Here is a 27,732-nt window from a genome sequence, read left to right as displayed (position 1 = left end):
GGAGACCGATGCGGGACTCGATCCAGGGACTCCAGGATCATGACCTGAGCCGAAGGCAGTCGCTTAACCGACTGAGCCACCCAGGCGCCCCTAGTCTTTTTCTTTCTTTCTTTCTTTCTTTCTTTCTTTCTTTCTTTCTTTCTCTCTCTCTCTTTCTTTCTTGCTCTTTCTTTCTTTCCTCCCCCCCCTCCCTCCCCCCCTCCCTTCCTCCCTTCCTTCCATAAGATTTAATTTATTTATTTGACAGAGAGAGAGAGCACAAGCAGGGGGAATGGCAGAGGGAGAGGAAGAAGTAGGCCCCTGGGATCACCACCCAAGCCAAAGGGAGACGCTTGACCACTGAGCCACTCAGGCGCCCCTAGTCTTTCCTTTCTTTACAGAAGTGGCAGGGCTTGTTGTCACATGGGTACACTATCACACATTTAACCACATTCCTACTAAATGGACATTTAGGTTATTTCTGTCCTTTTATTTAAAAAGATACTACAGTGGACACGATTTACATAGGTCTTTGCGTCCATGTGTGAGAATATCCATTGGATTCATTTTAGCAGCTCTTTAGAAGATGGTGTGAAGGTCCAGAGTCCTTTCAACAACACTGGACCAGTCTTGGCTGAGCTCTGAGGTGGTGCATCTGAGCTGAGAGGGGAAACTGTATGAGCATACAAGGAGACGGACAGAGCAGGGACAGCTTGAAGGCTGGGGACTCCAAGAAGGAGCCTGTGTCTGATCTATTAATGGGCTTGGGTAGTCACAGGGGTGGAAGGAAGCAGGAGGGGGAAACCCACGCATCTTTGAGACACTGAAGACAATTCTGAAGTGCTTCTGTCTGTAAAAGCGCAGGCCCTACACCGTCCAGCAGACTCTCCAACTACAGGGAGAGAGGCAGCAGCTGCTTTTCTCTGCAGCTGAAATTTTCATAGGTAGGGCTTTCAGGAGACTCAAGATCATCCTGTTGTGGTGGTGGCATCACCTGTGAGCCAAAAGACACACAAGCATATGGTTAATAAAGCCTGGGAGGCCCTGGTTTCCTTGGCCCTGTGCTGGTGAGAGAGGGAGGTCAGGCCAGGCTAAGACTGGTCCATGCTGTAGGTAGTCAGGTCATATGGACTGGCCTAGGGATGGAACAATCCATCAAGCTGATGGCAGGCATTTATGCAGAACCTCCTGCTGGGAAGTTGGCTAGGCTCTCTGTAAGGGAGATAGAGGGTGATTTAGTGCAGCAGGTTGAGGGAATACAAAAATGGCAATAAAAGGCCTTGCTCTCAAGAAGCTACTGTCTAATGAGCTCAGTCTCTGTCCTGGCTGGGGAAGCAAGACAAACATCTGTAGAAAGATATTCCAGGTGGTAGAGATTATGCATCCAAGTAATGGTCCAGACTTGTAGGCCTTCATGTTCCCAGGGTTCTGAGGACTCCTTGTTCACAGAAGGCCCTGAGGAGCAGGTGAGATGTGAGCTGATGCAGAGAGGAGGGGAGGCAGGGTGTCAGGAATAGCTCAGGAACAGCATAAACCTTTGAGATATCATGCAGAGACACATGTCAGAAAATAAAGGCTGAAGTAGGTTTGAGAATTTCCTGACCAAGTGGGCAATGATAGCCTCAGGGGACCCAGAATCAAGATTCGTGGTCCTAAAAATTCTGAAGGCAAGGGATAAATTCTGTCAAGACCTTGGCTGAAGAAACGCATTCATTTCCAATTCATTTCCACTTAGACTGTGAATGAGGGTGGTTGCAGGGATCTGGAGTCCTTGGGGTGGTGTGGGAGCCATGCAGGACTGACCAGACCAGAGGTGACTCAAAGCCATTCTGAAACTCAGAGTAGGGACTGATGTCCATGACTTTAAGAATGACCAGTATTGGCCCAAACACAAAGGGCCAGGTCGGAGTAGAAAGCAGCTTTGGGAATATAGTGAAAAGTACAGATGAGGTCTCAAGGCCACAGGTGAAGTACCTTATTGGCTCAGCATAGGCGACATTTCACAAGACAGGACATGAGGTAGATGACGGTTGATGGCTGCATATCTGCACAAAAGCTTACTGAGCAAATTCTATCCATCTTTTAAGGTGCAATCCAAATTATTTTTTTCATGAAGCCTTTCCTGTCTACCTCAGTGCGGTGGTATCTCCCACTTCCAATATCTGGAAAACCCTTGGGAACTGCACACCTAACAAGTAGTATGTAGAGCGTTTTCATTTCCCTTCTAGGTGATTGAATTGGCTCCACTCCTCCTCCACTGAAAGCCAGGTAAGACCACAGTCTTCAAGATTAAGGATAATGCCTTAGATATATCTAAAACCCCACAGCATTCAGCCTAGTTCTGGGCAAACAAAAGATGTTCAATAAGTATCTATTGATTGATTCATCAGTCACAGATAAGTAGCATAACTGAAAAACTTTGAGAGTTTTTCTTTTTTTAAAATTTTGTTTGGGGGTGCCTGGGTGGCTCAGTTGGTTAAGCATCTGACTCTTGATTTCGGCTCCGGTCATGATCTCAGGGTGGTGAAACGGAGCTCTGCGTCTGGCTCGGTGCTCAGCGGGGAGTCTGCTTAAGATTCTCTCTCTCCCTCTGCCCCTCCCTCTCTAAAATAAGTAAATAAATCTTTGAAAATATTTTGTTTGAGCATGTTAAAACAAGGAGGAAAAACAGGGAGGGAATTCTGGGAGAGATTTGAAAACAAAAGTATATATGGACCCAATGTTTTCAGGGAAGTGAAAGCAGAACCGGCAGCTAGAATCAGGTCAAGGTTAATTGGTTAAGATTATTCAGGATTATTTTAAAACTCTTTGTGGTTCTTATTTTATATATATATATATATACACACACACATACATATATATTTAAAGATTTTATTTATTTGAGAGAGAGAGAGCACGAGCTGTGTCAGGAGGGGCAGAGGGAGAAGGGGAGGGAGAAGAAGATTCCCCACTGAGCAGGGATCCCGACGGGGGGGGGGGGGGCCTCAATCCCAGGACTCTGAGATCATGATCTGAGCCAAAGGCAGATGCTTAACCAACTGAGCCACCCAGGCGCCCCGTATTTTTATATTTTTAAAAGATTTTATTTATTTATTTGACAGGGAGAGAGAGAGAGAACACAAGTAGAGGGAGGGACAGAGAGAGAGGGAGAAGCAGGCTCCCAGCTGAGCAGGGAGCCTGATGCGGGGCTGGATCCCAGGATCCTGGGATCATGACCTGAGCCAAAGGCAGACGCTTAACCGACTGAGCCACCCAGGCACCCCTCTTTCTGGTTTTTAATCCTGAAAGTCCAACTACTGTCTGTGTTAGGCAAAATTAGCTTCTGTGAAATCTCAGCTTCTTTTGCTAGAAAATGTGGATGACAATACATTTGTAGAGGTGTTCTAGGGATCACATGAGAATATGTTTGTCAATGTTTTATGAACTTGATGTGAAAGTTAGTTATTATTATTATTATTTAATGGTAAATTCTACCTTTAAGGGATCTTTTAACATCACAATAAAACCAATATGTTGTAGTTAATAGCACATTTTCCAAAAAATCTTGACATTGGACTATTGGCTAATTTCCAATTGTTTTTGGAAATTGCCATTGAGGTGGACTAAGATTAGGGTTAGAAATAGATTTAGAAATATATATAGATCATACAGTATTTGTGTTTACAGCTTCTCATTCTGGTCAGTGTTAATAATCAGTATAAAACATTATTAAATCAATTAGAAATGTTCAGCCTTTGGCCAAACAGATGTGAATCAGAAATATTTGTTTAAGCATCTCTGTTGACCATGGAGTGTGTCCGGGGGATGCACAGTGGAGAGAACCTAAGCTCCTTTGCCATGGGGATCTAAGACGTTCATTTAAAATGGTCTGTGTAATAGTTCTTTGCTTTTGGAGCTTTGGGATACAGAGAAAATTGTTCTCACCTTCTGAGATGTCTGTACACAGCTGTAGATTGTGGCTGAACTTTCTTTCTGCTCAGGAACTGGGGTCTTTCCCTGTAACAGACCAACATCAGACTATCCATAATCACCAGATGAGAGCTTTCCAGAGTTTCACCTTCAGCCCATAGGGAGAGGGGACACCCCACCAGGTTTAGGTTTCACACAGAGGGTGGTGGCTACCTTAGTGCAGTGGGGATCTTGCTTCTGGTTGCTTACATCTCCCTTATCAATGGCCCAAGCTTGGGAGCTGAGGATTAGCTCTTTCATTCCAAGGGACCCCAAGGTTTGGTAAACATGGATAGAGCTACAATTATCTGCCCATGTGCTGCTGGTTCTGGCCCCAGTTTGGAAGGACTAGTCATCCAGGATATTGGATGGTCCTAGAAGTAGAGGAGGAGGGAAGGTGTACTGATCCAAAGAGTTCACCTGCAAGTTGAGGAACACTTGCGTATACACCGTGTTGTCCACAGACGCAGGCACCTTGCTTTCCGGAGTGATGAGATCATATTCTGCTTGCCCTTCAGATGATGAGTCAGATCCAGTGCTTTCCTGAGTGAGCAAGTCATGCTCCTGGTGTCTTCTAGCCTTGGCTCTGCCAGTCCTCTCCTGGTTCTTCTCCGTTGTTTCACTGCTCTCGGAGGTGGGGCTATGCTCTTGCTTGGCAGTCTTAGGGAAAGTGTCCAGCTTCTGATACCCTTGGGAGAGCATATTGCATAGTGGGTGGTCAGCAGTGAGTTTTGAACACATCGTGCGGGCTTGGTAAAAAGTGTGCCAACCCCCACCTCCTTCTTGTTTTGTGCAAGGATCCAACCTGCTCTGACTTCTACTCCAGGTGAGGCCCAAAGAACTGGAGGAGAGGTTGTTTTCCTGTCTCCCCACAGGGGACTCCATTCCACTCTCCCTTCCTCCTTCCTTTCAAGCATTCACTCATTTCCACTTGGTAAACATTCATGGAGTGTGACATGAGATGGACTTAGCAACGCTCAGTGAGCCAAACTGGCTCTGTTGGCTAAGCCATCCTAAGTGCCATGGTGTATACTCTGGGAAAACACAAAGGTCATTAGACCTGCTCTTGAAGGAGGACACTGTCTAGTGGGGGGTCAGATCCATACAGAAATCAATGAATGCAAGCCCAGCTCTGGCGAGGGTGACATGAAAAGTGTGAGGAAAATGTGAGGACATGGTCTCTGGTTAGGAAGCAGAGAAGAGCTCATGAAAGTGGTGGGATTGAGGTGGGCCTTGATGGAGGGGTGGGATTTTGATGAGTGACAGGTTATTCTTGGTTGAAGAAGCAGCATGATTAAGGGCAGCCGTGAAACCCTTTCTTTTGGGAAAAGATGGTATTCAAAATATTTAACAGATGCAATGGACTGGGTGTAGGACAATCAGAATGGGTGTCTGTATTGAACAATTGGTTGGCACACTAGGTACATGTCTAGCTGCCTTTGGGGACACAGCAAGCAGCCCATTCTGTGTGTAGAATAATAATGGCTCACACTTACCAAGTGCCTAGTATGTATCAGACACCAGTCTAAACACTTTTCACTAATAAACTTATTCAATCTGCATGAAACCACATAAAACAAAAACTATATATATATATATATATTTTGCAGATGAGGAAACTGGAGCACATAAGGGTAAATATTTGCCTGAGTAAGTGGTAGGGTCGGGATTTGAATGTTGGAAACCTAGTCCCTGATGTTCTTTTTTTTTTTTTTCTTTTTTTCTTTATTTTTTTTTTTTAAGATTTTATTTATTTGAGAGAGAGAGAATGAGAGACAGAGAGCATGAGAGGGAGGAGGGTCAGAGGGAGAAGCAGACTCCCCGCTGAGCAGGGAGCCCGATGCGGGACTCGATCCTGGGACTCCAGGATCATGACCTGAGCCGAAGGCAGTCGCCCAACCAACTGAGCCACCCAGGCGCCCTTTCCTGTTGTTCTTAACTAATACTCAAAACTGCTCCCTATGGGATTTGCATAGGAAAAAAGTAGGTAAAGCGTGGTCTGGTTAAATACTGAATGAGAATATAACAGTAATTACCACCTATTGAGTTCACACTGTTGGCACTGACCCACTCAGTACTCACAGCAACTCTAAGAATTGCGCGCACATATTTTACAAGGTAAGGAAACTGATGCATAGAGATTGAATTGCCCAAGATCACTAATGAGCAGAATTGAGATTCAAATACAGGACTATCTGACCTCAGAACACATACATTTGGGCCCTAGGTTTTACTGCCTTTTGAGTAACAGACAAAGGCCATGAGGAGCCATTGATGGTTTTAGAGCAGTCAGTTTTGAATTGGCAAAGTGATGAGCAGAAGGGATAGAAGAGAGAAACCCTGGGGAAGGAATGGCCAGTTAGGAAACTGGTATACTATTTTAGAGAAGAATTAAGGAATGGGAATATCTGTTAATGAGGACTAGTTAAATAAATTAAGGCACATCTGTAGGATGGAATAAATGGGAGTCAGTCTTACATATGTTAATATTGCTAGGATATTCTCTTAAGTTAAAAAAGCAAGGTTCAAGAAAATGCTATAGATTGCTCCCATATGTGTAATTAAAGGAAAGGTACCTACACACACACACACACACACACATGCTCAAATATATTTAATGCCCATAAATGCATTAAAGACCCCTAAAGGATTTTGAAATGCATCTTAATTATGAAGGCCTTTTGGGGGTACCAGGAGATTGGGATTGGGAAGGAGATTAAACTGTATACTATGTGAATATATGGCTTTTCAATATAAAAACCCTATTCAATAAACAAAAGAATTGTGACATGACGAACCTCGGCAGTGACAGAAGATCTAGAGAAGAGGAGACTTTGGAGAGATGCTGGGGAGGTTAAAGAAGCAGACCTTGGGAGCTGAGGAAAGGTGCTGGGGAAGGAGGAAGAGCAGAGGTGACAGTGGTGTCCCTACTTCCTTACTCCTGTGCCCAGAGCACCAAGGAACAAGGGCACAGGCTGGGGGAGACCAGAGTCTGCCCCCCAGCTATGAGGAGGGAGCTGATGGGAAGCTCCACACTTAGCCTCATTCCCACTTCTTGGTCCCTTTCTCTTGATTACATTTTCCCATCCGAAAAGTCTGCACTGTTGGATTACTTGAGCCGCTGGCATCCCACCCATCCCACCCATCACTCCTTCTGTTCCATCTCTTTGAGGGATCTCCTCCATGAGAGGTTACCTGGGTTTTTTTATAGCAGGGTTGTCCCAGTGGGTGGAGTTTGGGAATTCCTTAGAACTCCAGAGCTTAGAGTTCAGGGTGGTAATTGAGGACGGAGCAATGGGAAAGAGGGGTGGTAAGATGCAGGCATCTCAGCTCACCGCTCCAATACCCATCAGGACAGTTCCACTTTTGCACACTTTGTGCTATTGGGGTGTTGCACAGTATTTTGTTTGAAGAAAGCATTACTTAGCTTTTTTTTTTTTATTCCTTAGCTTTTTTAAAAGTTGGAAAACCACTGCCTCAGTGATGTTCTTGGGTAATAGGTGTCCTAGACAGTCTCATGGGTTTTAATTTTAATTAGGTTTTAGTTTTGCTCCTACCACAGTTTTTATCATTCTATCTGGCCTTTGTTCCTCCATTCTTGGAGTGAGGAAAATAACTCCATCCTCACCGGAGGCCACATTTAAGTGATGATAATGCCCGAGGAACCTTAGAGACCCCAGAGGACAGACTGCCTCCCCTAGCTCTGATTACCATCTTTCCTGAGTCCTTCCTGGTTGTGGTTTCTGTTCCCCAAACCACCTTCCTTCTCCAAACCACAGTACTTCTTCAACTTTAACAAGCTTATGATTCACCTTAAGATGCAGGCTAGAGCTCAGTATCTGGGGTGGTGCCCAAGATTTGCATTTCTAACAAGCTCCTGGGTGGTGCTCATGTTGCGGGTTGGCAGATCACACCAAATAAATAGCCAGGCTTTGGAGCTTCCATCTGACCCAGGGACCCCACAGCCTGTATCATTGGTGATATTACCTGGTGCGTCTGTTGGGGTTTCAGCGTGGCTGGAGTTGGAGGCTGGGTCTGAACCTGACAAACCAAAGTACAGAAGGTTTATCAATAGGTCTGTGAGGACAGAGGCGTCTGATTCTGAGTGTCAAAGGAGACAGGGAGAGATTTCCAGGGACAAAGACAAGAAAAAGGCTCTAGGGAGGAGGTGAACCCTGATGTGACTAGGAACCCATGGGACAGGGTGACCAGAGTCCTAAGGTCATCTTCAAATGAGGAGAGGGCCCTGGAGCCTCCTGCCATCCCTCTGTCCCCTCTCTGGTAGCCAATCATCAGATTTGTTTGCTGTCTTGCAGGAATTGTTCTAGGGATCCTATGTGATCTAACCAATATGCTCTTTCTGGGAACTATTCCATTTCCCCTGCAATATGAAATTCTGAGGGAGTGCCAATCATAATAGCTAATCCCATTGGCCACAGAGATTGGTCCAAGCAATGGCCACATGACCCAAGGCTGCGCCAATCAGAGATATTTCGAGTTGGAGGGAAACATCTTTTTTCTCTTCCTGGTGGCATATCTTAGTAGGTGTGAGTCTGGAGCTACCAGTTGCTGGGTTGTGGCACACCCCATCCCCACCCTGCCCCTCAGCTCAAAGAGAAAGGTAAAGGTGAGAGATGGAGGGCTCTGGTGATTTTTGAGACTCTGGTAACATTTGTCCCTAAGGCCAGCTCCTTCCCTGTCTTTCCCACAGATTGATTATGTGAGTCTCAAAATAATAAATCACACCTCCTGCACCCTCCCTCCAAACTACCTTAAAGGTAGTTTGAGTCAGGTTTCAAGGATTTGTAACTAAATTTAGAGTCCCAACTAACAGCCCTTCCCCCCATCACTCTGAGAAGAAATGAACTTTTGGGAGAGTGGGGGTAAGAGGGGATCATGAGAGGGCAGACAAGTCTCCAGAGGTCCCAGGGATATGGTCTAGTGCTGGCAGGTGCCAATGATCTCAGAAACCCACACGGTCTTTTTCGCTTCCAAATGCACCAGATGAAGATCCCAAAGCACAGGATGGAGGCCATCAAGGAGAGCCCAATGTAAAGCTCTGTGTTTCTCTCAGGCCCTATGAAGAGGAAATGAATGATATTAATATAAATGACAAGGAGATTGGAACAAACAATGGACAAAGCATAATGGCCATCCTACCTGCCTCTTAAAATCTCATGTTATTGCAGAAAATATGCCTTTTCATTCATTCATTCTACAACTATTTATTGAGCAGGCATTGTTCTGGGCTAGAAGTTATAGCAGTACTTAAGGCAGACACTGTCCTGAGGTAGAGAAATTTATGCCTTGCTCAGTGTCCAGAGTTTTAAATACCTGAACAGGATTTGAATGCAGGCTGCCTGATCCTAGGATACCCTATCCATCACACTACACTGCTCCTCTCTGTAAATGGTGTAAGGGCAGTTCTAGGCTCGAGACAGAGTCAAGACTCCACTTAAGAGGGCTCTAAATCCGTCTGCCAGCCTGACCTAGCATTGTCACCCTAGGTAAACCTTCCTTTTTTCTACTTCCTTCTAGAGCAGAACAGAGCACAGAACTCAGGGTTCCAGTCATGCTTCTGCTGTGTGACCTTCGGCAAGTCCCTTATCCTTTTTGAGTCTCAGTGTCTTTATGCAATGGAGAATAGTAAGAGTATTTGCTGTGTAAGATTATTGTGAAGTTAATTGTGTTAAAATGCACAAGGATAGAATAGTGCCTGGCATCTAGTAAGAGCCACTAGGGCTTTCTTTCTAGCTTCCACTCACAGTCTGTGTTCCTTTGTGGTCTGCATTCCTTCACCTATCAATTTCTTCTTTTTTTTTTTTTTTTAAAGATTTTATTTATTTATTTGAGAGAGAGAGTGAGAGAGAGAAAGAGCACAAGAGGGGGGAGAGGGAGAGGGAGAAGCAGACTCCCCGCCGAGCAGGGAGCCCGATTCGGGACTCGATCCCGGGACTCCAGGATCATGACCTGAGCCGAAGGCAGTCGCTTAACCAACTGAGCCACCCAGGCGCCCCTCTTCTTTTTTTTTTTGGTAAGATTTTTTAAATTTATTTTTTGACAGAGAGAGATAGTGAGAGAGGGAACACAAGCAGGGGGAGTGGGAGAGGGAGAAGCAGGCTTCCCGCTGAGTAAGGAGCCCGATGCAGGGCTCAATCCCAGGACCCTGGGATCATGACCTGAGCCAAAGGCAGACGCTTAAGGACTGAGCCACCCAGGCGCCCCTCCTTAACCTATCAATTTCTATCAACTCATCTCCACTAACTCCTGACACTGTGCTGTCCAAGTATGGTAGCCATAAGCCATGGTATGAGTCCTTGGAATGTGGCCAGTATGACTGAAGAACTAAATTGCTTATTTTATTTGATTTTTAAAAAATTAAAATTGAAATTGAAATATGGCGATTCAATTCCTTATTGAAAAGCTGATAAGTAGGTTTGGAAAAACTTGGATATGTAAATCTATTTTTTTCAACTGTAACTTTTATGAAATCTGAATACAGATCAAGTACCTCCCATGGAAATTTGGCATCTGAATTGAGATGGGCTGTTAGTGTAAAATACATACTGGATTCAAAAACTTAGTACAACATGAAATGTAAATTATCTTAAGGATATTGTATTGAATACAATCCAAAATGGTGATATTTTGGATTTAGGGGGTTAAATAAAACATATTATTAAAGTTAGTTTTACTTGTTTCTTTTGGCTTTATCTAATGTGGCTATTCGAAAGTGTAAATTAGGGGCACCTGGGTGGCTCAGTCATTAAGCGTCTGCCTTCAGCTCAGGTCATGATCCCAGGGTCCTGGGATTGAGCCCCACGTCGGGCTCCCTGCTCCGTGGGAAGCCTGCTTCTCCCTCTCCCACTCCCCCAGCTTGTGTTCCCTCTCTCACTGTGTCTCTCTGTCAAATAAATAATAATAAAATCTTTAAAAAAAATAGAAAGTGTAAATTACATGTGTGATTCCCATTATATTTCTATTGGAATATGCTACTCTAAAGCACTCTCGCCCACACTCCCTCACTGCACTTCATAAAGAACCACTCAGAATGCAAACACTTGGACCCAAGCATCCAAGGCCCTGAGGTCTGACTGAGCAGAGATAAAGGGTAACCTGGACAGATGTTGCCGGAAATAAACTGCTGGGAGCTGTTGCTGACAGGGTTGCTGGTGATGCATGTGAAGTTGGGATGAATTTCACCACTTGTCCAAGAGACATTGAGGTGAGGTCCCCCTTGGGACTCGAAGGTTCCTTTCGGTATGGGGGTCCATCTATATGTCACATTGTGTCCACTGTCCTCCACTGAGCATGTCAGGCTGACCCTGCAGATGCCATCCTCAGCAAGCCCAGGATGCCAGGTAATTTTTGGCTTCTTCAATCTCCCTGTGTGAGGAGAAAGACAGACCTAATGCAGAGTGAGGTCTGCCTGCTGGGCAGTCACCACGTCTTCACTCAACCAGAATACACTCATGAAGTTGTGTGTTGACACTGCATTAGGGCTGAGAAAGTGCCTCCAGAAGTCACAGACATTTTGGAGTGCACCTGGCCTTTCTCTTGGTAGTCATGAAATCTCAGACATATCACTTCACCTCTTTGGGTGTTTGATGCTCAGATGTTAAATAGAGGAGTTAATGAAAACTGGAAAAAAAGATACCACATCACTCTATACAGTACCTTGTGAAGAACTAGCAAACCCATCGACACAGGTAAGTACAATGTCCCATGTGCTTTGAAGACTCTTGAAGACTTACATGTTGAGGTTCCATCATCTAAGTTTTTTATCCAGGAGATAAAGTGTAAAGAGGTGAGTGCAGTGCTGACATAGAGTTAGTGTTCAATAAATATTAGCAATTTTATTTTTTTTTTTTTTTTATTTTTTTTTTAAAGATTTTATTTATTTATTTGAGAGAGAGAATGAGAGAGAGAGCACATGAGAGGGGGGAGGGTCAGAGGCAGAAGCAGGCTCCCCGCCAAGCAGGGAGCCCGATGCGGGACTCGATCCCAGGACTCCAGGATCATGACCTGAGCCGAAGGCAGTCGCTTAACCAACTGAGCCACCCAGGTGCCCAATATTAGCAATTTTAAAAGAAATATAACATTGGCTCCAATTGTTCCCAGTTTATTATTATTTTTACTTAATCTTCTTGCCTTTTTTAAAATATTTGAGTCACAGTATGCTATAGATGTGGACTAGCTGACTTCCAGCATATTTTAATGGGACCACGCACAGTGATTCTTCACAGATACTTAGACACCAGCAAACCCAGACAGGGGATGTGATGACCATGTCTGGATGGTACAGGTGAAGGAGCTGGCAAATGTAAGCCCAACTGTCAAGACAAGCTCCTGCGAGGCCAAAGCCTGAGGAGAAGACTGCAAGTTCTGTCCCTCACACTCGGGAGAGCCAAGCAACCGTCCCTCGTGGAGGTCATAGGGTCTTTGGACACTAAAGCCTTTCTCCTCCGTCTTCTCTGAGTCCACTCCAGCCAGCTGTGCCCTTATATTCTATAAAAATGCGGGTTGAAGAGTTCTGAGACCCACCTGACAAGCAATGCAGGAGGACAGGAGCAAGTACTGAAGGTTGGGTGGTGGAGATTAACTGGAAACTTAGTAAAAGGGGGACCTTGGCAGGTAGATTTTGCCCAGCTGCTGGCTGAAGATTTTTCTTCCTGTGAGTTGACTGGTCTGGACTCAATAGGTGTCCTAGTGATCTGAGGCATTTTGGTAGGAAGAGAGGCTCGAGGGAGGAGGGAGGCAGGGAAAGCAGCAAAGAAGAGAAACATCTCAGGGAAGGAATCTAATGATGAGAGCTCTGCTCAGAAACTCACCGTAGACGAGCAGGGTGATGTGTTTTGTGCTGATGACTCCGGAGGCCTTTGAGCACACATAGGCATAGTAGTGGCCAGCATTCTCCATCTTTAGCTGGCCAATCATCAGGGAGTAGTCTTGGCTAGAGTTCTTGTTGGGATCCCTGAACTTAATGAATGGATCAGCTGTTGCTGCTTCTTTCTGCTCTTTGCTGATAATAGATGTGTTAAACATCCAGATGACGTTCTCTCCGGAGTGACTGGCCGAGAGTGTTAGGGGCAGGGTGACTGACTCCCCCAGGATCCCCACCACCATCTCCCCCATTGACTCTCCTCTGGAGGCTCCTGGATCTGCAGTCAGAGATGAAACATTGCGGCTTCAGTCATTGGCTCTCTTCTCTTAACCCTCAGCCTGCTTGAAGGAGATGGAAGCCCCATAGGCTCTCTTGCCCACACCTCCTTTCCCTTCCTCTAATGAGGCATCCCATGAACACGTGTCATATGCACCTGGCTCTGCCTTTTGCATACTCAGGCCTCTCTTGCCCTCCCTGTCCTTCTGAGGAGACCTCAAACAAACAAAGAACAAACTAGATCTCTTCATCCATATTCTCTTCCCTTCCCTTGCTCTACCCTTAGAGTTTCACAGTTCCCTGGGAGTTCCCAAGTGCCCTGCCAGTCTCTTTCAGGCCCCGGAGGGTAGAGAACAAGAGTTCTTCAAGCCTGTCTTCTTCCCCACTCCACCTGTGTCCTGCCAGAACCCTGGCAGTTTAAACTTCACAGCTGCTCAGACCATTTCTGGAATCCCCTGGAGGGCCTAAGTGGAGCCCATACCTGTACAGAACTGCCGGGCATGGACGGGGCTGGAGGTGTTCTGGCTGACTGGGTTCCTGGCTGTGCAGGTATATGGCAGGTCTGGGTCACACAGCCTCCAGTGAATGATGAAAGTGGAGCCCTCATGGGATTCAGACGCTTGGGCGTCCCTCAGGGTCCAGCTGTACAGAACACTTGTCCCTGCCCTCTCCACAAAGCAAATCAAGGTAATGTTACAGGAGCCACTATCAGACATGTTCACAGACTTCATGATGACTTGAGGCTCCGGCACCTGCTCTGTAGGGACAACAGCAATGAGGAGATTACTCAGATCCTTGCTGCAGCAGGAACGGGCTGGGAGAAGGTGGTGACGATAGAAGACCTAGGGATAGAAGGAAGAAGCCAGAATACCTGTTCCAGGGGAAGTTTTCTCTTAGCTTCCCACTGCAGCCTAGACCGAGTGCCTCTCTTCTACACTTCCATAAATCCTGTATAGGTGTTATCTCCGTGACTCAACATGACACTAGTGTGATTACTCCTCTCTCCCCACATCAGTATATGAACTACTTGAGGACAGGGCCAATGCCTGTGCCTGAATATCTAACACCTGAATGGCCCATAAAATCTCTCTTGAGTGTTTGGTGAATAAATAGATAAATGAGGCAGCCCCAAACACTGTGGAACAGGGAGCTCTGCCTCTAGAATTTGAGTTGCTTTTGCCTTTTAGTCTGAATTTATGACCGTTGTGCTTCCAGACCTTCTTCCTGATCCTTTCCTTTCCCTTTGTTCCATTTCCTCTAACCACAGTGTGTGTGTGTGTGTGTGTGTGTGTGTGTTTAAGTTTGCTTTTTTGGAGGAATTGGAAATACATAAATTGAAAAGATACAAAAAAGTGTACATAATTAAAAAAGCAAGCTTTCTTGTCTCCAGCTACCTATTTCCTCTCCCCAGGAATTACTGTTATGAATTTCTTATTGATCTTTCTAGAAATATTCTAGGTATAGATACATACATGATAGTATACTATATTTATACTGTCCTGAACCCTCTAAAATTTAATAATACATTGGATTTCTGGCGAAGATGGCAGAGTAGAAGAACCCTAAGCTCACTTGTCCCATGGATACAACTAGATAACACCCACATCAATGTAAATAACCCAGAAAATGACCTGAAGACTGCCAGAACAAATGCTCCACAGCTAAACATATAGAAGAGGTCACATCAAAGAGGGTAGGAAAGGCAGAGATGCAGCTGGGAGCTAAATGGACCCATAGGATTGTCCATGGGAGGGAGGGATGGTGTGGGTGCAGAGGAGGGACAGAAACAGACTCTCACGCAGGGAAGATGAATCCCCATAACATTTGGTTTTGAAAAACCAGAGGGGCCTAATTTCATGAGTTCTTATAATCAGCGGGGCTTAACACCTGGAACTTTAAAATTCAGCTGGCTGGGCTCTGGGAGGGGGAGACGAAATTGAATCCCTGCCCTTAAAGAGGCAGCACAACAAACAGCATAGAAGCAGTTTTCAAACTCTTGCAGTTTGAAAAACACCTGGAATATATGGGAAGGAGATTTGTTTACTAATCTCAGAGCATGTGCTGGAGGGGCAGAGATCATTGGGAGACTTCTCCAGGAACAAAGGAGTTGAAGGACATCATTTCCCTCCCCTGCCCCCCCTCCCCAGCCTAGACACATGGATACCTGTGGGAACTAGTGCAGTGCCAACTCAATACCTAACTTGCTAATAGCACTCTCAACCCCCACATTTTCCTGTAGACATGCCCTTTACAGTCATGCCTCCATTCCAGGTCCCCTCCCACAGCAGACCTGCACACACCTTGCTAACACCAGACACCCTGCCCTCCACCCAACCCCCCACTTCTGCAGATCTGCCCCCTCCAACCCAGCTTGCCTGGGTCCCATTTGCTATAGGTCCTCTCCTGCAGCCCACTGGCGCAAACCTTGATAACACTGCCCAGCTTGCCCCTGAGTTCTCCTGTGGTCCTGCCCCCTCCAATGTGCCCTGGCCAAAGCCCACCCAAAGTGGTGCCACAAACCTGGCAGCGTGCAAGGAGTGCCAGCAGGGGCCAGCACCACTCCAAAGTGATTCCTGTCCCAGGGAGAAGGGAAGATAATCACACACACACACACACACACACACACACACACACACACGAGTCCAACCGTTGCCCTAGCAATGGGCTAAGGGCAGACATCTGGTCTGAATGCAGGCCTTGCCCACCAATGAAAGCTTCTCAGGGAACAAAACAAGGAAAGCACCCTGTATTCAGTGCTATTGCTTCTCTGGCAAATGCCTGGTCTGACTCAACTCAAGCCCAGGCAGCCCTAGACTGGCCCACTAATAACACAAGGACCAAACCCTGCCCACAACAAGCAAGGATGTCATTGCAGATGACTCGACTGAAGGCAAAATTGTCTCAGCCACACCAGTAGGGCATACACAACACATATAAGAGACACCCCTAGAGCTCCAATTTCTGGTGAATGGGAACATTGCACTTCAGGGCACTCCAGGACCTCTTCTTTATAAGGCCACTACTTTCAAGAGCATGAGACACAACTGACTTTCCTACCACATATAAACAGACACAGATGGGAGGGATGGGGTGGCTGGTGATGGACATTGGGGAGGGTATGTGCTATGTGAACACTGTGAATTATGTAAGACTGATGAATCACAGACCTTACCCCTGAAACAAATAGTACATTATATGTTAATAAAAAAAAAATAAACAGACACAGAGAATTAGACAAAATGAGGAGAAAGAGGAATATGTCCCAGATGAAAGAACAGGACAGACTCATGGCAACAGAGATAAAAGAAACTGAGATAAGTAATATGCCGGATGGAGAATTTCAAGTAATGGTCATAAAGATACTCACTGGACTTGAGAAGAGTGGAGGACCTCAGTGAGACCTTTAAAAAAGAAATAGAAAACATAAAAAAGAACCAAGGAGAGAAGAAGAACTCAATAACTGAAATTAAAAATACTTGGATGGCACAGTCAGTTAAACATCCGACTCTTGCTTTCAGCTCAGGTTGTGATCTCAGGGTCGTGAGAGTGAGCCCCACTTTGGGCTCCATGCTCAGCATGGAGTCTGCTTGAGATTCTTCTTCCTCTGCCCCTCCCACTCATGATCTCTCTCTCTCTCTCTCTCTAAAATAAATAAATAAATCTTAAAAAAAATACACAGATGGAATAAAAAGTAGACTAGAAGAAGCAGGTGAATGAATCAGTGATCTACAGGACAGAGTAATGGAAAGCAATCAAGCTGAATGGGAGAGAGGAAAAAAAAAATAAAAACTGAAAATAGACTTAGGGAATTCAGTAACACCATCAAGTGTAATAACATACTCAATGTAGTGATTCCAGAAGGAGAAGAGAGAGAAAGGGGAGCAGAAAATTCATTTGAAAAAATAATAGTTGAAAACTTACTGAATCTGAGGAAGGAGACAGAAATCCAGATCTAGGAGGCACAGAGAGCCCCCAAAAGTCAACCCAAGAAGGTTCGCACCAAAACACATAGTAATTAAAATGGCAAAAAGTAGTGATAAAGAATTTTAAAAGCAGCAAGAGAAAACAGTTACATACAAGGAAGATCCCATAATGCTATGAGCTAATTTTTTAGCAGAAACTTTGTAGGCCAGAAGGGTGTGTCATGATATATTCAAAATGCTGAAAGGAAAAAACCTGCAACCAAGAATATTCTATCCAGCAAGAGCTACCATTTAGAATAGAAGGAGAGACAAAGAGTTTCCCAGACAAAAGTTAAAGGAATTCATGACTACTAAACCAGCCCTATAAGAAATGTTAAAGGGGCCTCTTTGAGTGGAAAGGAAAGATCAGAAGTGGGAGTAAGAAAAGTAGGAAGCACAAAAGCAGTAAAAATAAGTTTATCTATAGAAATCAATCAAAGGATTCACTAAAAGGATATAAAGTATGACACCATATACTTAAACTGTGGGAGGGAGAGGAGTAAAAAATGTGTTCAAATTTAAGTGACCATCAACTTAATATAGACTGCTATATGGAGAAGATGTTATATAGAAACCTATAATGGCAAGCACAAATCAAAACTAGTAATAGATATGCAAAAAATAAATGGAACAGAATCTAAGCATATCACTAAAGAAAGCCAACAAACCATGATACAAGAGAGCAAGAAAAGAAACGGAGAATAACTACAAAAATAACCATAAACAAGTAACAAAATAGCAATAAGTACATACCTATCAATAATTATTTTGAATGTAAATGGACTGAAAGCTCCAATCAAAAGACATAGGATGACAGAATGGATAAAAAAGCAAGACCTATCTATGTGCTGCCTCCAAGAGCCTCATTTCAGACCTAAAGACACATGCAGATTGAAAGTGAAGGGATGGAAAAGAATTTATTATGCTAGTGGAAATGAAAAGAAAGCTGGGGATGCAATACTTGTATTGGACAAAATAGACTTTAAAACAAAGACTGTAACAAGAGACAAAAAAAGGACACTATATAATCATAAAGGGTATAATCCAACAAGAAGATATAACAATTGTAAATATTTATGCACCCAACATAGGAGTACCCAAATACACAAAACAGCTAATGACAAATGAAAAGGAAGTAATTGATAGTAATACAATAGTAGATAACCCACCATACGATAGTACAATACCCCACTTGCATCAATGGATAGATAATCCAAACAGAAAAGCAACAAGGAAACAAATGACTTTGGATGACACATTGGACCAGATGAATCTAACAGATATATTCAGAACATTTCATCCTAAAACAGTACAATACACATTCTTTTAAAGTGCACATGGAACATTCTTCAGAGTAGGTCACATACTAGGCCACTAAACAAGTCTCAATGAGTTCAAAAAGATCAAAGTCGTACCATGCATCGTTTCTGACAACAACACTATGAAACTAGAAATCAATCACAAGAAAAAATTTGGGAAGAACACAAATACATGGAAGTTAAATAACATGCTACTAAACAATGAGTGGGTCAACCAAGAAGTCAAAGAAGAAATAAAAAAATACATGGAGACAAATGAAAATGAAAACACAGTGGTCCAAAATCTTTGGGATGCAGCAAAAGCTGGTCTAAGAAGGAAGTTTAGAGCAATATAGGCCTACCTCAAGAAGCAAGAAAAATCTCAAATACATAACCTAACTTTATGCCTAAAGGAGCTATTAAAAGAAGAACAAACAAAACCCGAAACCAGTAGAAGGAAGGAAATAATCTATATTAGAGCAGAAATAAATGAAATAGAAGCTAAAAAAACAACAGAACAGATCAATGAAACCAGGAACCGGTTCTTTGAAAAGATCAACAGGGGTGCCTGGTGGCTCAGTCAGTTAAGTGTCTGCCCCCGATCCTGGGGTCCTGGGATCGAGCCCCACATCAGGCTCCCTGCTCAGCAGGGGGCTTACTTCTCCCTCTCCCTCTGCTGCTCCCCCTGCTTGTGCTCCCTCTCTCTCAAATAACTAAGTAAAATCTTTTTTTAAAAAAAGAAAAGATCAACAACATTGATAAACCTTTAGCCAGTCTCGGGGGGGGGGCAGGGAGGGGGAGAGAAAGAGATATATAGGTAGAGAGACTCAAATAAATAAAATCAGAAACAAAAGAGGAGAAATAACAACTCACACCACAGAAATACAAAGGATTATAAGAGAATATTATGAAAAATTATATGCAAACAAATTGGATAATCTAGAAGAGATGGATGAATTCCTAGAAACATATAACCTCCCAAAACTGAATCATAAAGAAATAGAAAACAGGAACAGACTGATTACCAGCAATGAAATAGAATCAATAATAAAAAAAACTCTCCCAAAATAAAAGTCCAGCACCAGACAGCTTCATAGTTGAATTCTACCAGTTAAAGAAGAATTAATGCCTATTATTCTCAAACTATTCCAAAAAATAAAAGAGGAAAGAAAGCTTGCAAATTCATTCTATGAGGCCAGCATTACTCTGATTCCAAAACCAGATAAAGACACTACAAAAAAAAAAAAGAAAGAAAAGAAAAAGAAAAAAGAAAACTACAGGCCAATATTTCTGATGAACATAGATGCAAAATCCTCAACAAAATATTAGCAAACTGAGTCCAACAATACATTTAACAAATCATTCACCACGATCGATTGGGATTTATTCCTGGGATGCAAAGGTGGTTCAATATTCACAAATCAATCAACATGGTACACTACATCAACAAGAGGAATGATAAAAACCATTTGATCATTTAAATAGCTACAGAAAAAGCATTTGGCAAACTACAACATCCATTCATTATAAAAATCCTCAACAAAGTAGGTTTAGAGGGAACATACCTCAACATAGTAAAGGCCATATATAAAAAACCCACAGCTAACATTTTACTCAGTGGTGAATAACTGAGAGCTTCCCGCCTAAGGTCAGGAACAAGACAAGGATGTCCACTCTCACCACGTTTATTCAACATAGTACTGGGTGTCCTAGCCATAGCAATCAGACAACAAAAAGAGATAAAAGACATCCAAATTGGTAACAAAGAAGTAAAATTTTCACTATTTGCAGATGACATGATACTATGTATAGAAAACCCTAAAGATTCTACCAAAAAACTACTAGAACTGATAAATGAATTCAGTAAGGTTGCAGGATTCAAAATCAATATATACAAATCCATTGTATTTCTATACACTAATAATGAAGAAGCAGAAAGAGAAATTAAGAAAACAATCTCATTTACAATTGCACCAAAAATAATGAAATACTCAGAAATAAATTTAACCAAGGAGGTGAAAGATCAGTAAAACACTGATGAAGGAAATTGAAGATGACCTAAATAAATGGAAAGATATTCCACGCTCATGGATTGGAAGAACAAATATTATTAAAATGTCCACGTAACCCAAAGCAATCTACAGATTTAATGCAATCCCTATCAAAATACCAAAAACATTTTTCACAGAACTAGAACAAACAATCCTAAAATTTGTAGGGAACCACACAAGAACCTGAATAGCCAAAGCAATCTTGAAAAAGAAGAACAAAACTGGAGTTATCCTGATACCAGATTTCAAGATATGTTACAAAACTGAAGTAATCAAAGCAGTATGGTTTGGCACCAAAATGGACACATAGATAAATGGAACAGAATAGAGAGCCCAAAAATAAACCCATGATTACATGGTCAATTAATCTTTGACAAAGGAAGCAAGAATATGCAATGGGAAAAAGACAGTCAACAGATGGTGTTAAGAAAACTGGAAAGCTACATGCAAAAGAAAGAAATTGAACCACTTTCTTACACCATATACAAAAATAAACTCAAAATGGACTAAGGACCTAAATGTGAGACTTGAAACCACAAAAATCCTAGAAGAGAGCACAGGCAGTAATTTCTCTAACTTAGCTATAGCAACATTTTTATAGATATGTCTCCTGAGGCAAGGGCAACAAAAGCAAAAATAAACTGTTGGGACTACATCAAAATAAAAAGCTTCTGCACATCAAAAGAAACAATCAACAAAACTAAAAGACAACCTACTGAATGGGAGAAGATATTTGTAAATGACATATTTGATAAAGGGTTAGTATCCAAAATATATAAAGAACTTATACAACTCAACACCCCCAAAATAAATAATCCAATTAAAAATGGGCAGAAAACATGAACATTTTCCCAAAGAAGCCATCCAAATGGCCAACAGACGCATGAAAAGATGCTCATAATCACTAATCATCAAGGAAATGCAAATCAAAACCACAGTGAGATATCATCTCATACCTGTCAGAATGGCTAAAATAAAAAACACAAGAAACAGCAAGTGTTAGCAAGGACGTGGAGAAAAAGGAACTCTCGTGCACTGTTGGTGGGAATGCAAATTAGTGCAGCCACTGTGGAAACAGTATGGAGGTTCCTCAAAAAGTTAAAAATAGAACTAACATATGATCCAGTAATTCCAGTACGGGGTATTTACCCAAAGAATATGAAAACACTAATTTGAAAAGATATATGCACCCTTGTGTTTATAACAGCATTATTTACAATAGCTAAATTACAGAAGCAGCCCAAGTGTCTATTGATAGATGAATGGATAAAGAAGATATGGTGTATATATATGAAGGATTCAGCCATAAGAAGGAATGAAATCTTATAATTTATAACAACATGGATGGTTCTAGAGAATATTTTGCTAAGTGAAATAAGTCAGTCAGAGAAGGACAAAAGCCATATGATTTCACTCATATGTGGGATTTAAGAAACAAAATGAACAAAGGAAAAAAAGACAAACCAAAAAACAGATTCTTAACTACAGAGAACACACTGATGGTTGCCAGAGGGTGGGTAGGGGATGGGTGAACTAAGTGAAGGGGATTAAGAGTACACTTCTCATGATGAGCACCAGGTGATGTATGGAAGGGTTGAATCACCATATTGTACACCTGAAACTAATATAACACTGTATGTTAACTATGCTGGAATTTTTAAAAAGTTAACGATATATGTTGGAAATTGTTGTATGTCGGTACATATTGAGCTCATTCATTCTATTTCTATTCGCTGCATATAATTCCATTTCTTTAACATATGCAGAGCACTCAACAAATCAATAAAAAAGGTCAAATTATCTGAAAGAAATGTGCTGCCAATGGCTGTATTGTGTCTTCCCAAAGTTCATAGCTTGAAGCCCTAATTCCCAGTACCTCAGAACATGATTTTATTTGGATATAGGACTACATTTGGAGATAGAGGTCATTAAGTTAAATGAGGTCATTAGAATGGTCTAATCTAAAATGACTGGTGTCCTTATAAGAAGAGGAGATTAGGAGACAGATGACAAAAACAGAAGGACGACCATATGAGGGCATATCAAAAAGATGACTATCTGCAAGCCTAATAGCAAGGTCTCAGAAGAAACTCAACCTGCTGACAGCTTGATCTTGGACTTCCACCCTCCAGAACTGTGAAAATAAGTTTCCATGGTTTAAACCACCCAGTCTGTGGTATTTTGTTATGGCAACCCTAGCAAGCTAGTACAGATGGGTAAAGGATATTAAAAGAGTTGCAGAAAAGAAATACAAATGGCTCGGGGCGCCTGGGTGGCTCAGTCGTTGGGTGTCTGCCTTCGGCTCAGGTCATGATCCCAGGGTCCTGGGATCGAGCCCCGCATCGGGCTCTCTGCTCGGCGGGGAGCCTGCTTCTCCCTCTCCCACTCTGCCTGCTTGTGTTCCCTCTCTCACTGTCTCTCTCTGTCGGATAAATAAAATCTTTAAAAAAAAAAAAAAAGAAATACAAATGGCTCTTAAAAATATTTTGGCTGTGTTTTCACTCTGACATCTGTATTTATGGAACTGGGGGAAAAGGACCAACATGGTAGTCCTATTTGTCTTAGAGAGATAAACACCTAGGGAGAAAAAAATCTGCTTTTAAAAATAAAAGATCAGGGGCGCCTGGGTGGCTCAGTCGGTTAAGCGACTGCCTTCGGCTCGGGTCATGATCCTGGAGTCCCGGGATCGAGTCCTGCATCGGGCTCCCTGCTCGGCGGGGAACCTGCTTCTCCTTCTGACCCTTCCCCCTTTCATGAGCTCTCTCTCTCTCTCATTCTGTCTCAAATAAATAAATAAATAAATCTTTAAAAAAATATTTTAAAAATAAAAGATCAGGGGCACCTGGGTGGCTCAGTCAGTTAAGCCTCTGCCTTTGCCTCAGGTCATGATCTCAGGGTCCTGGGATTGAGCCCCACTTCCAGCTTCATGCTCAGTAGGGAGTCTGCTTGTCCCTCTCCCTCTGTCCCTCTCCCCTGCTCATGCTCTCTCTCTCTCTCACTTTCCCAAACAAACAAACAAACAAATCTTAAAAAACAAATAAAAGGTCAGGTGTTCCTGGGTGGCTTAGTCGGTTGAGCACCCAGCTCTTGATTTCAGCTCAGGTCATGATCTGGGGTCATAAGATTGAGCCCGGTGGAGTCTGTTTCAGATTCTCTCTCTCCCTTTGCCTGCCTCCTCTCAAAATAAATACATAAAATCTTAAATAAATAAATAAATAAATGATAAAAACCCACAGAAGCTCTCTGGAACTCACCATAGACATGCAACATAAATTCCTTGTCAGTGGTGAATGTAGAAGTCTTACGGTTTATCTGGGCTTTGTAGGATCCTGCATCTTCCAAAGTCAGGTTGCTGAGAGACAAGGAGAAACTGTTCCAGCTGATGGTTAGTCGGTCCTGGTAGCTTTTGACCATAAAGAAAATCTTTCCTTCTGCAGTTGCTAAAGCAAGAGCACCTCGGGGACCATTCCAGGTGACGTGCTCAAACTCTGTGTCTACTGAAATGTTCAGGGGGAAAGTTACCGAACGCCCTAGAATCCCAGGCACCACTGTTGGGGTTGGGTCCTTTCCAGAGGCTCCTAGCCCTGCAGAGACAGAAGAGGGACTTGGAGGAGCAGCTGGACTCCTCAGCCTTCATTCACTCATTCATTCATTCATTCATTCAATAAAAACATATTGGAAATAAATGTCAGAGGTTGAGAAATGAAATGGAATTCCTGCCCTCCTCCCTCTAGGCTTGTTGCCCAGCAGAATCATTCATTCATTCCCTCACTTACAAAACACTCTATCCCATAAGCGCATCTACAATAATCAGTAAAACAGACTTTCTGGGTTTCTGTCCCAATGAGGAAATCAGCCTGGTGACTTTGGGTGAATTTTTGAATTTCCCTGAGAATCAGTTTACTCATCTATAAAACAGAAATGTTCATACCTATACTATCTTCCTTTAGGGATATGGTAGAGATTGAATAAAAATAGATTGCTGTAAATCATAAAGAAACAAAAGAAGTAAAAAAGGAGCATCTTGTAAAAAATGAGATGCGTTGATGGATGGCTAGTAGGGTGGATAGATGGAGAGGTGTGTGAGAAGGGAAGTGAAGTGAAAGTAATGGTAGAGCCAGGGTGGGAAGCACATGCGTGTTAGTGCAAAATTCTTTCAAGTTTTCTCTGTGTTCAAAAATTTTCATAATAAAATGTCGGCCACAAAAGGAGCATTTCTCATCTCTATCTCAGTCTTCCTTTTCCTCATTGTCCAGGGGATCTCAGACTGGCTTTGCCTTGGCCAAGGAAATCTGGTCTGTCCTTAGGAACAAGGTTTGGGGTTGGGAATAGTGAAGTAGCATGGATTCCGCTCCTGATTTCCTCATCTCAGGAAAGACCAAGATCCCTGATAAACATTGTTACCATGGCTTCCACAGGCCCAGGATCAGTCGAGGCAGCTCATTTGCTTACAGGGGCCCTGTGAGTGTCTGCTGGGTGACCCCTGCCTGGATTCCCAGATTCAAGGATTTCTGAGGCTCTGGAGAGTCCTCTGAAAATTCCAAATCAAATCAGATGGGTTCAGGACCCAGATTACTCCAGGAATCTGGGTGGAAAAGTAAGTAGAAAATGTTAGAGAGGGGCGCCTGGGTGGCTCAGTTTGTGAAGCGTCTGCCATCAGCTCAGGTCATGATCCCAGGGTCCTGGGATTGAGCCCCACATCGGGCTCCCTGCTCCGCGGGAAGCCTGCTTCTCCCTCTCCCACTCCCCCCATTTGTGTTCCCTCTCTCACGGTGTCTCTCTCTCTGTCAAATAAATAAATAAAATCTTTACAAAAAAATGAAAATGTTAGAGAGAGAGGAAAAGCTGAAGCACAGCCTGGAGGGATGGAAAGAGGCTGAGGTGTGCTCTGAAGGCCCAGAGGGTACAGAGTTATGCAGACACATAGAAGAGACACCTAGATTGGTGCAGATTGGTGCAGGGCCAGGGACTGGGGGATGATTCTCTAGCCATATCCGTCAAGAACTTGGACCTTGTAGAGAGGCAGCTAGGAGGACACAGGGCTAGGGACCTTGGACAAGCTAGGCTAGGTCAGTTCAGGGGGATTCTGGGGGTAGTCAGAAAGCAGAAACTGGGTTGGTGCGATGCTGGTTTGAAGCTACCTGAAAGAGAGATCTTCCCATCTGGAAGATACTGTTTGTGATTGCTATGACATATTAGTACTTTGTAGAAATTACCTCATTCAATCCTCAAAATTACCTGAAAATTAGCTCCTGTTTACAGACGAGGAGCTAAAATTTTGAGAGTTTTAGCCACTTGCTGAGATGATGGGGTTGGTCAGCTGCAGAGCCCAGATTCCATGTACATGATGCCCCAGAATGTGGAGGCCAAGAGCGTTGACACCCTCCATCCTAGGACCCCAGAAGGTCCTGAGTCTTGGCTGAGCACTTACGACTGCACCCACCTCTCCTCACATCAAAGATAAGCAAAGGCACACAGACTGTCAGCAATGGGAGTGGTATGTGGTTCATATGGGTCAAATCCTGTTATTGTTGCAGTAAACAATGCTACATGACTCCCAGTATAGTGACAGGAGTCCCAGGTATCAGCCATCTTATTTTGAACTACGCCATTTGGCAAATAATAAGAGTGTTCAATGATTGTGATAACTGAATTTGGCTTCCCCGCCTTTAGTAGTTTCCAAATAATGCACTTAGTGATTATTATAACAATCAGCTTCCACCAACTATGTGCCAAGTGCTTGCTTACAGATATCGTTTTTAATCTATAAGAGAGTCTTGCATGATACATCTTACTAATCACATTCTACATTTAAGAAACAGAGGCTCACACAGCTAGGAAATAATGGAGCAAAGATTTAATTTCAAATGTTTCTGGTACTTGTAGGGGCAAAGGACAGGCTGCTCCAAGGTGGGCCACTTGGGCATGAAGATTATTCTGAGCTGAAGGCAATTGAGACCCTGTGGGCTCAAGAGAAACTTTTGCCCCTCCCTTAACTACGTAGAAGAATCTAAATTGGGGGTCTTTCCCAGAATAAGGGTTACTAGCAGAGGTGAATTTTATCTGAGTGGCCCATCTGCATGGCAGGGGAAACATCTAACTACCAAACATCTGCTCTTCTCTGCATTGCCCTGTGAACTACATTCCTTCCCTCTGAAGTCCCAGACCCCTTGCCCCCTTCTCCTTAGTTTGGATGACATAAATACTGCATTTTGCCTGATGGTCTTCGAAATTTCCACGTCTGTGTGGATTCCCCATATATATGCTATTAAATTTGATTTTTTCCTGTTAATCTGTCTTATGTCAATTTGATTCTTAGTCCAGCTAAAAGGACCTTGAAGGGGACAGGAATTCTTGCTTCCCAAAACGGGGACAGGACATTCTTGCTCCTTGACATACTGAAGTGGAAGGACTTTTCACCCTACTGCCTCCTAAGTTCCTGAAACCACTCCTTGGAGACACAAAAGCATCAAAGAAACTCCCTGCTAGGGGCGCCTGGGTGGCTCAGTCAGTTAAGCGGCAGCCTTCGGCTCATGATTCCAGAGTCCTGGGATCAAGCCCCGCATTGGGCTCTCTGCTCAGTGGGGAGTTTGCTTCTCCCTCTGACCCCACCCCACTCTTGTGCTCTCTCTCTCTCTTTCTCAAATAAATAAATAAAATCTTAAAAAAAAAAAAAAAAACTCCCTGCTAGACAAAAACAGTGAAGTTTGAGGTCATCCCCAATTGGTGGAGTTAGACAGAGGGAGATGCCTCTTTGCCTTGAAATTTACTTATTGGTCATCTGAAGCTTGGGTGACATTAGATTGGTGAACTTCAGGTTGATCCAACACAACCAGGAAGCACCCCAAGAGTTGGGTATGGATATAAGGAGCCATGATGCTTGTAATGTTTCTATGGTGAGCAAAGATGAGATGCTCATCACTCGGCGTTTCTTAGCAGGAAAATGTCAGAGTGAGAGGAACATAGTCTGAGCCCAGAGTTACTTGAGACGGGGGCTAGAATGTCACCTACTCATGGTGAGTGACTGTGCATATGCACACACACACAGAGGACTATGGTGGAGCCCGCAGAAGAATTACCACAAGGAGAGGAGTCTCCTGATTTTACCAATAAGAACCCCAGCAAACAAAGTGACCAGCCCCAGAGGGACACCACTAGCAAGCGGTGGTGGCCATAACGGGGACTTACCCATGAGCAGGAAGAGGAGATGGGTCCAGAGAAAGGAAGAGGGTATGTGTGGCTTGGTCTTCTGCGGTTTACTGGAGAAGGGCCGCAGAGCCCAGTCATCTGGGTGTCGCGCTGGGCCTGCCATGATGAGGAAGCACTTACCACAG

The 27,732-nt window shown here is 43.5% G+C and overlaps 1 protein-coding gene across 3 annotated transcripts; it reads right to left on the bottom strand.

The window, feature by feature from the left end:
- Positions 1 to 390: 390 nt before the first annotated feature.
- On the bottom strand, positions 391 to 27,726 carry LY9 (lymphocyte antigen 9). Of its 3 annotated transcripts, none has more exons than XM_044916287.1 (10): positions 27,587 to 27,726; positions 23,653 to 23,982; positions 13,569 to 13,844; positions 12,759 to 13,088; positions 11,044 to 11,313; positions 8,903 to 9,004; positions 7,912 to 7,968; positions 4,348 to 4,655; positions 3,904 to 3,975; positions 391 to 973 (listed from the first exon to the last, which is right to left on the bottom strand). In XM_044916287.1, the coding sequence occupies exons 1-10, from the start codon at positions 27,708 to 27,710 to the stop codon at positions 872 to 874; spliced, it is 1,971 nt and encodes a 656-aa protein (XP_044772222.1). In that variant the 5' UTR covers positions 27,711 to 27,726; the 3' UTR covers positions 391 to 871. The 3 variants fall into 3 exon arrangements, with proteins under 3 accessions (XP_044772222.1, XP_021537573.1, XP_044772223.1); XM_021681898.1 differs by having other exon boundaries at positions 4,348 to 4,616; positions 7,915 to 7,968; XM_044916288.1 differs by lacking the exon at positions 11,044 to 11,313.
- Positions 27,727 to 27,732: the final 6 nt, after the last annotated feature.

Source organism: Neomonachus schauinslandi, chromosome 6, assembly GCF_002201575.2.
Source record: "Neomonachus schauinslandi chromosome 6, ASM220157v2, whole genome shotgun sequence".
NCBI lineage: Eukaryota > Metazoa > Chordata > Mammalia > Carnivora > Phocidae > Neomonachus > Neomonachus schauinslandi.
The sequence above is the reverse complement of the archived record's forward strand: the minus strand, read 5'-3'. Positions and strand labels throughout refer to the sequence as shown.

What these genes read in the sequence shown, in the direction of transcription:
- LY9 (XM_044916287.1), bottom strand. Translation starts at nt 27,710, where the DNA reads ATGGCAGGCCCAGCGCGACACCCAGATGACTGGGCTCTGCGGCCCTTC. An exon ending in TTGGAAGCGAAAAAGACCGT is followed by an intron (nt 7,969 to 8,902) that starts GTGGGTTTCTGA and finishes TTGGTTTGTCAG; the next exon opens with GTTCAGACCCAGCCTCCAAC. An exon ending in GTGTACAGACATCTCAGAAG is followed by an intron (nt 974 to 3,903) that starts GTGAGAACAATT and finishes TTTGGCTCACAG; the next exon opens with GTGATGCCACCACCACAACA.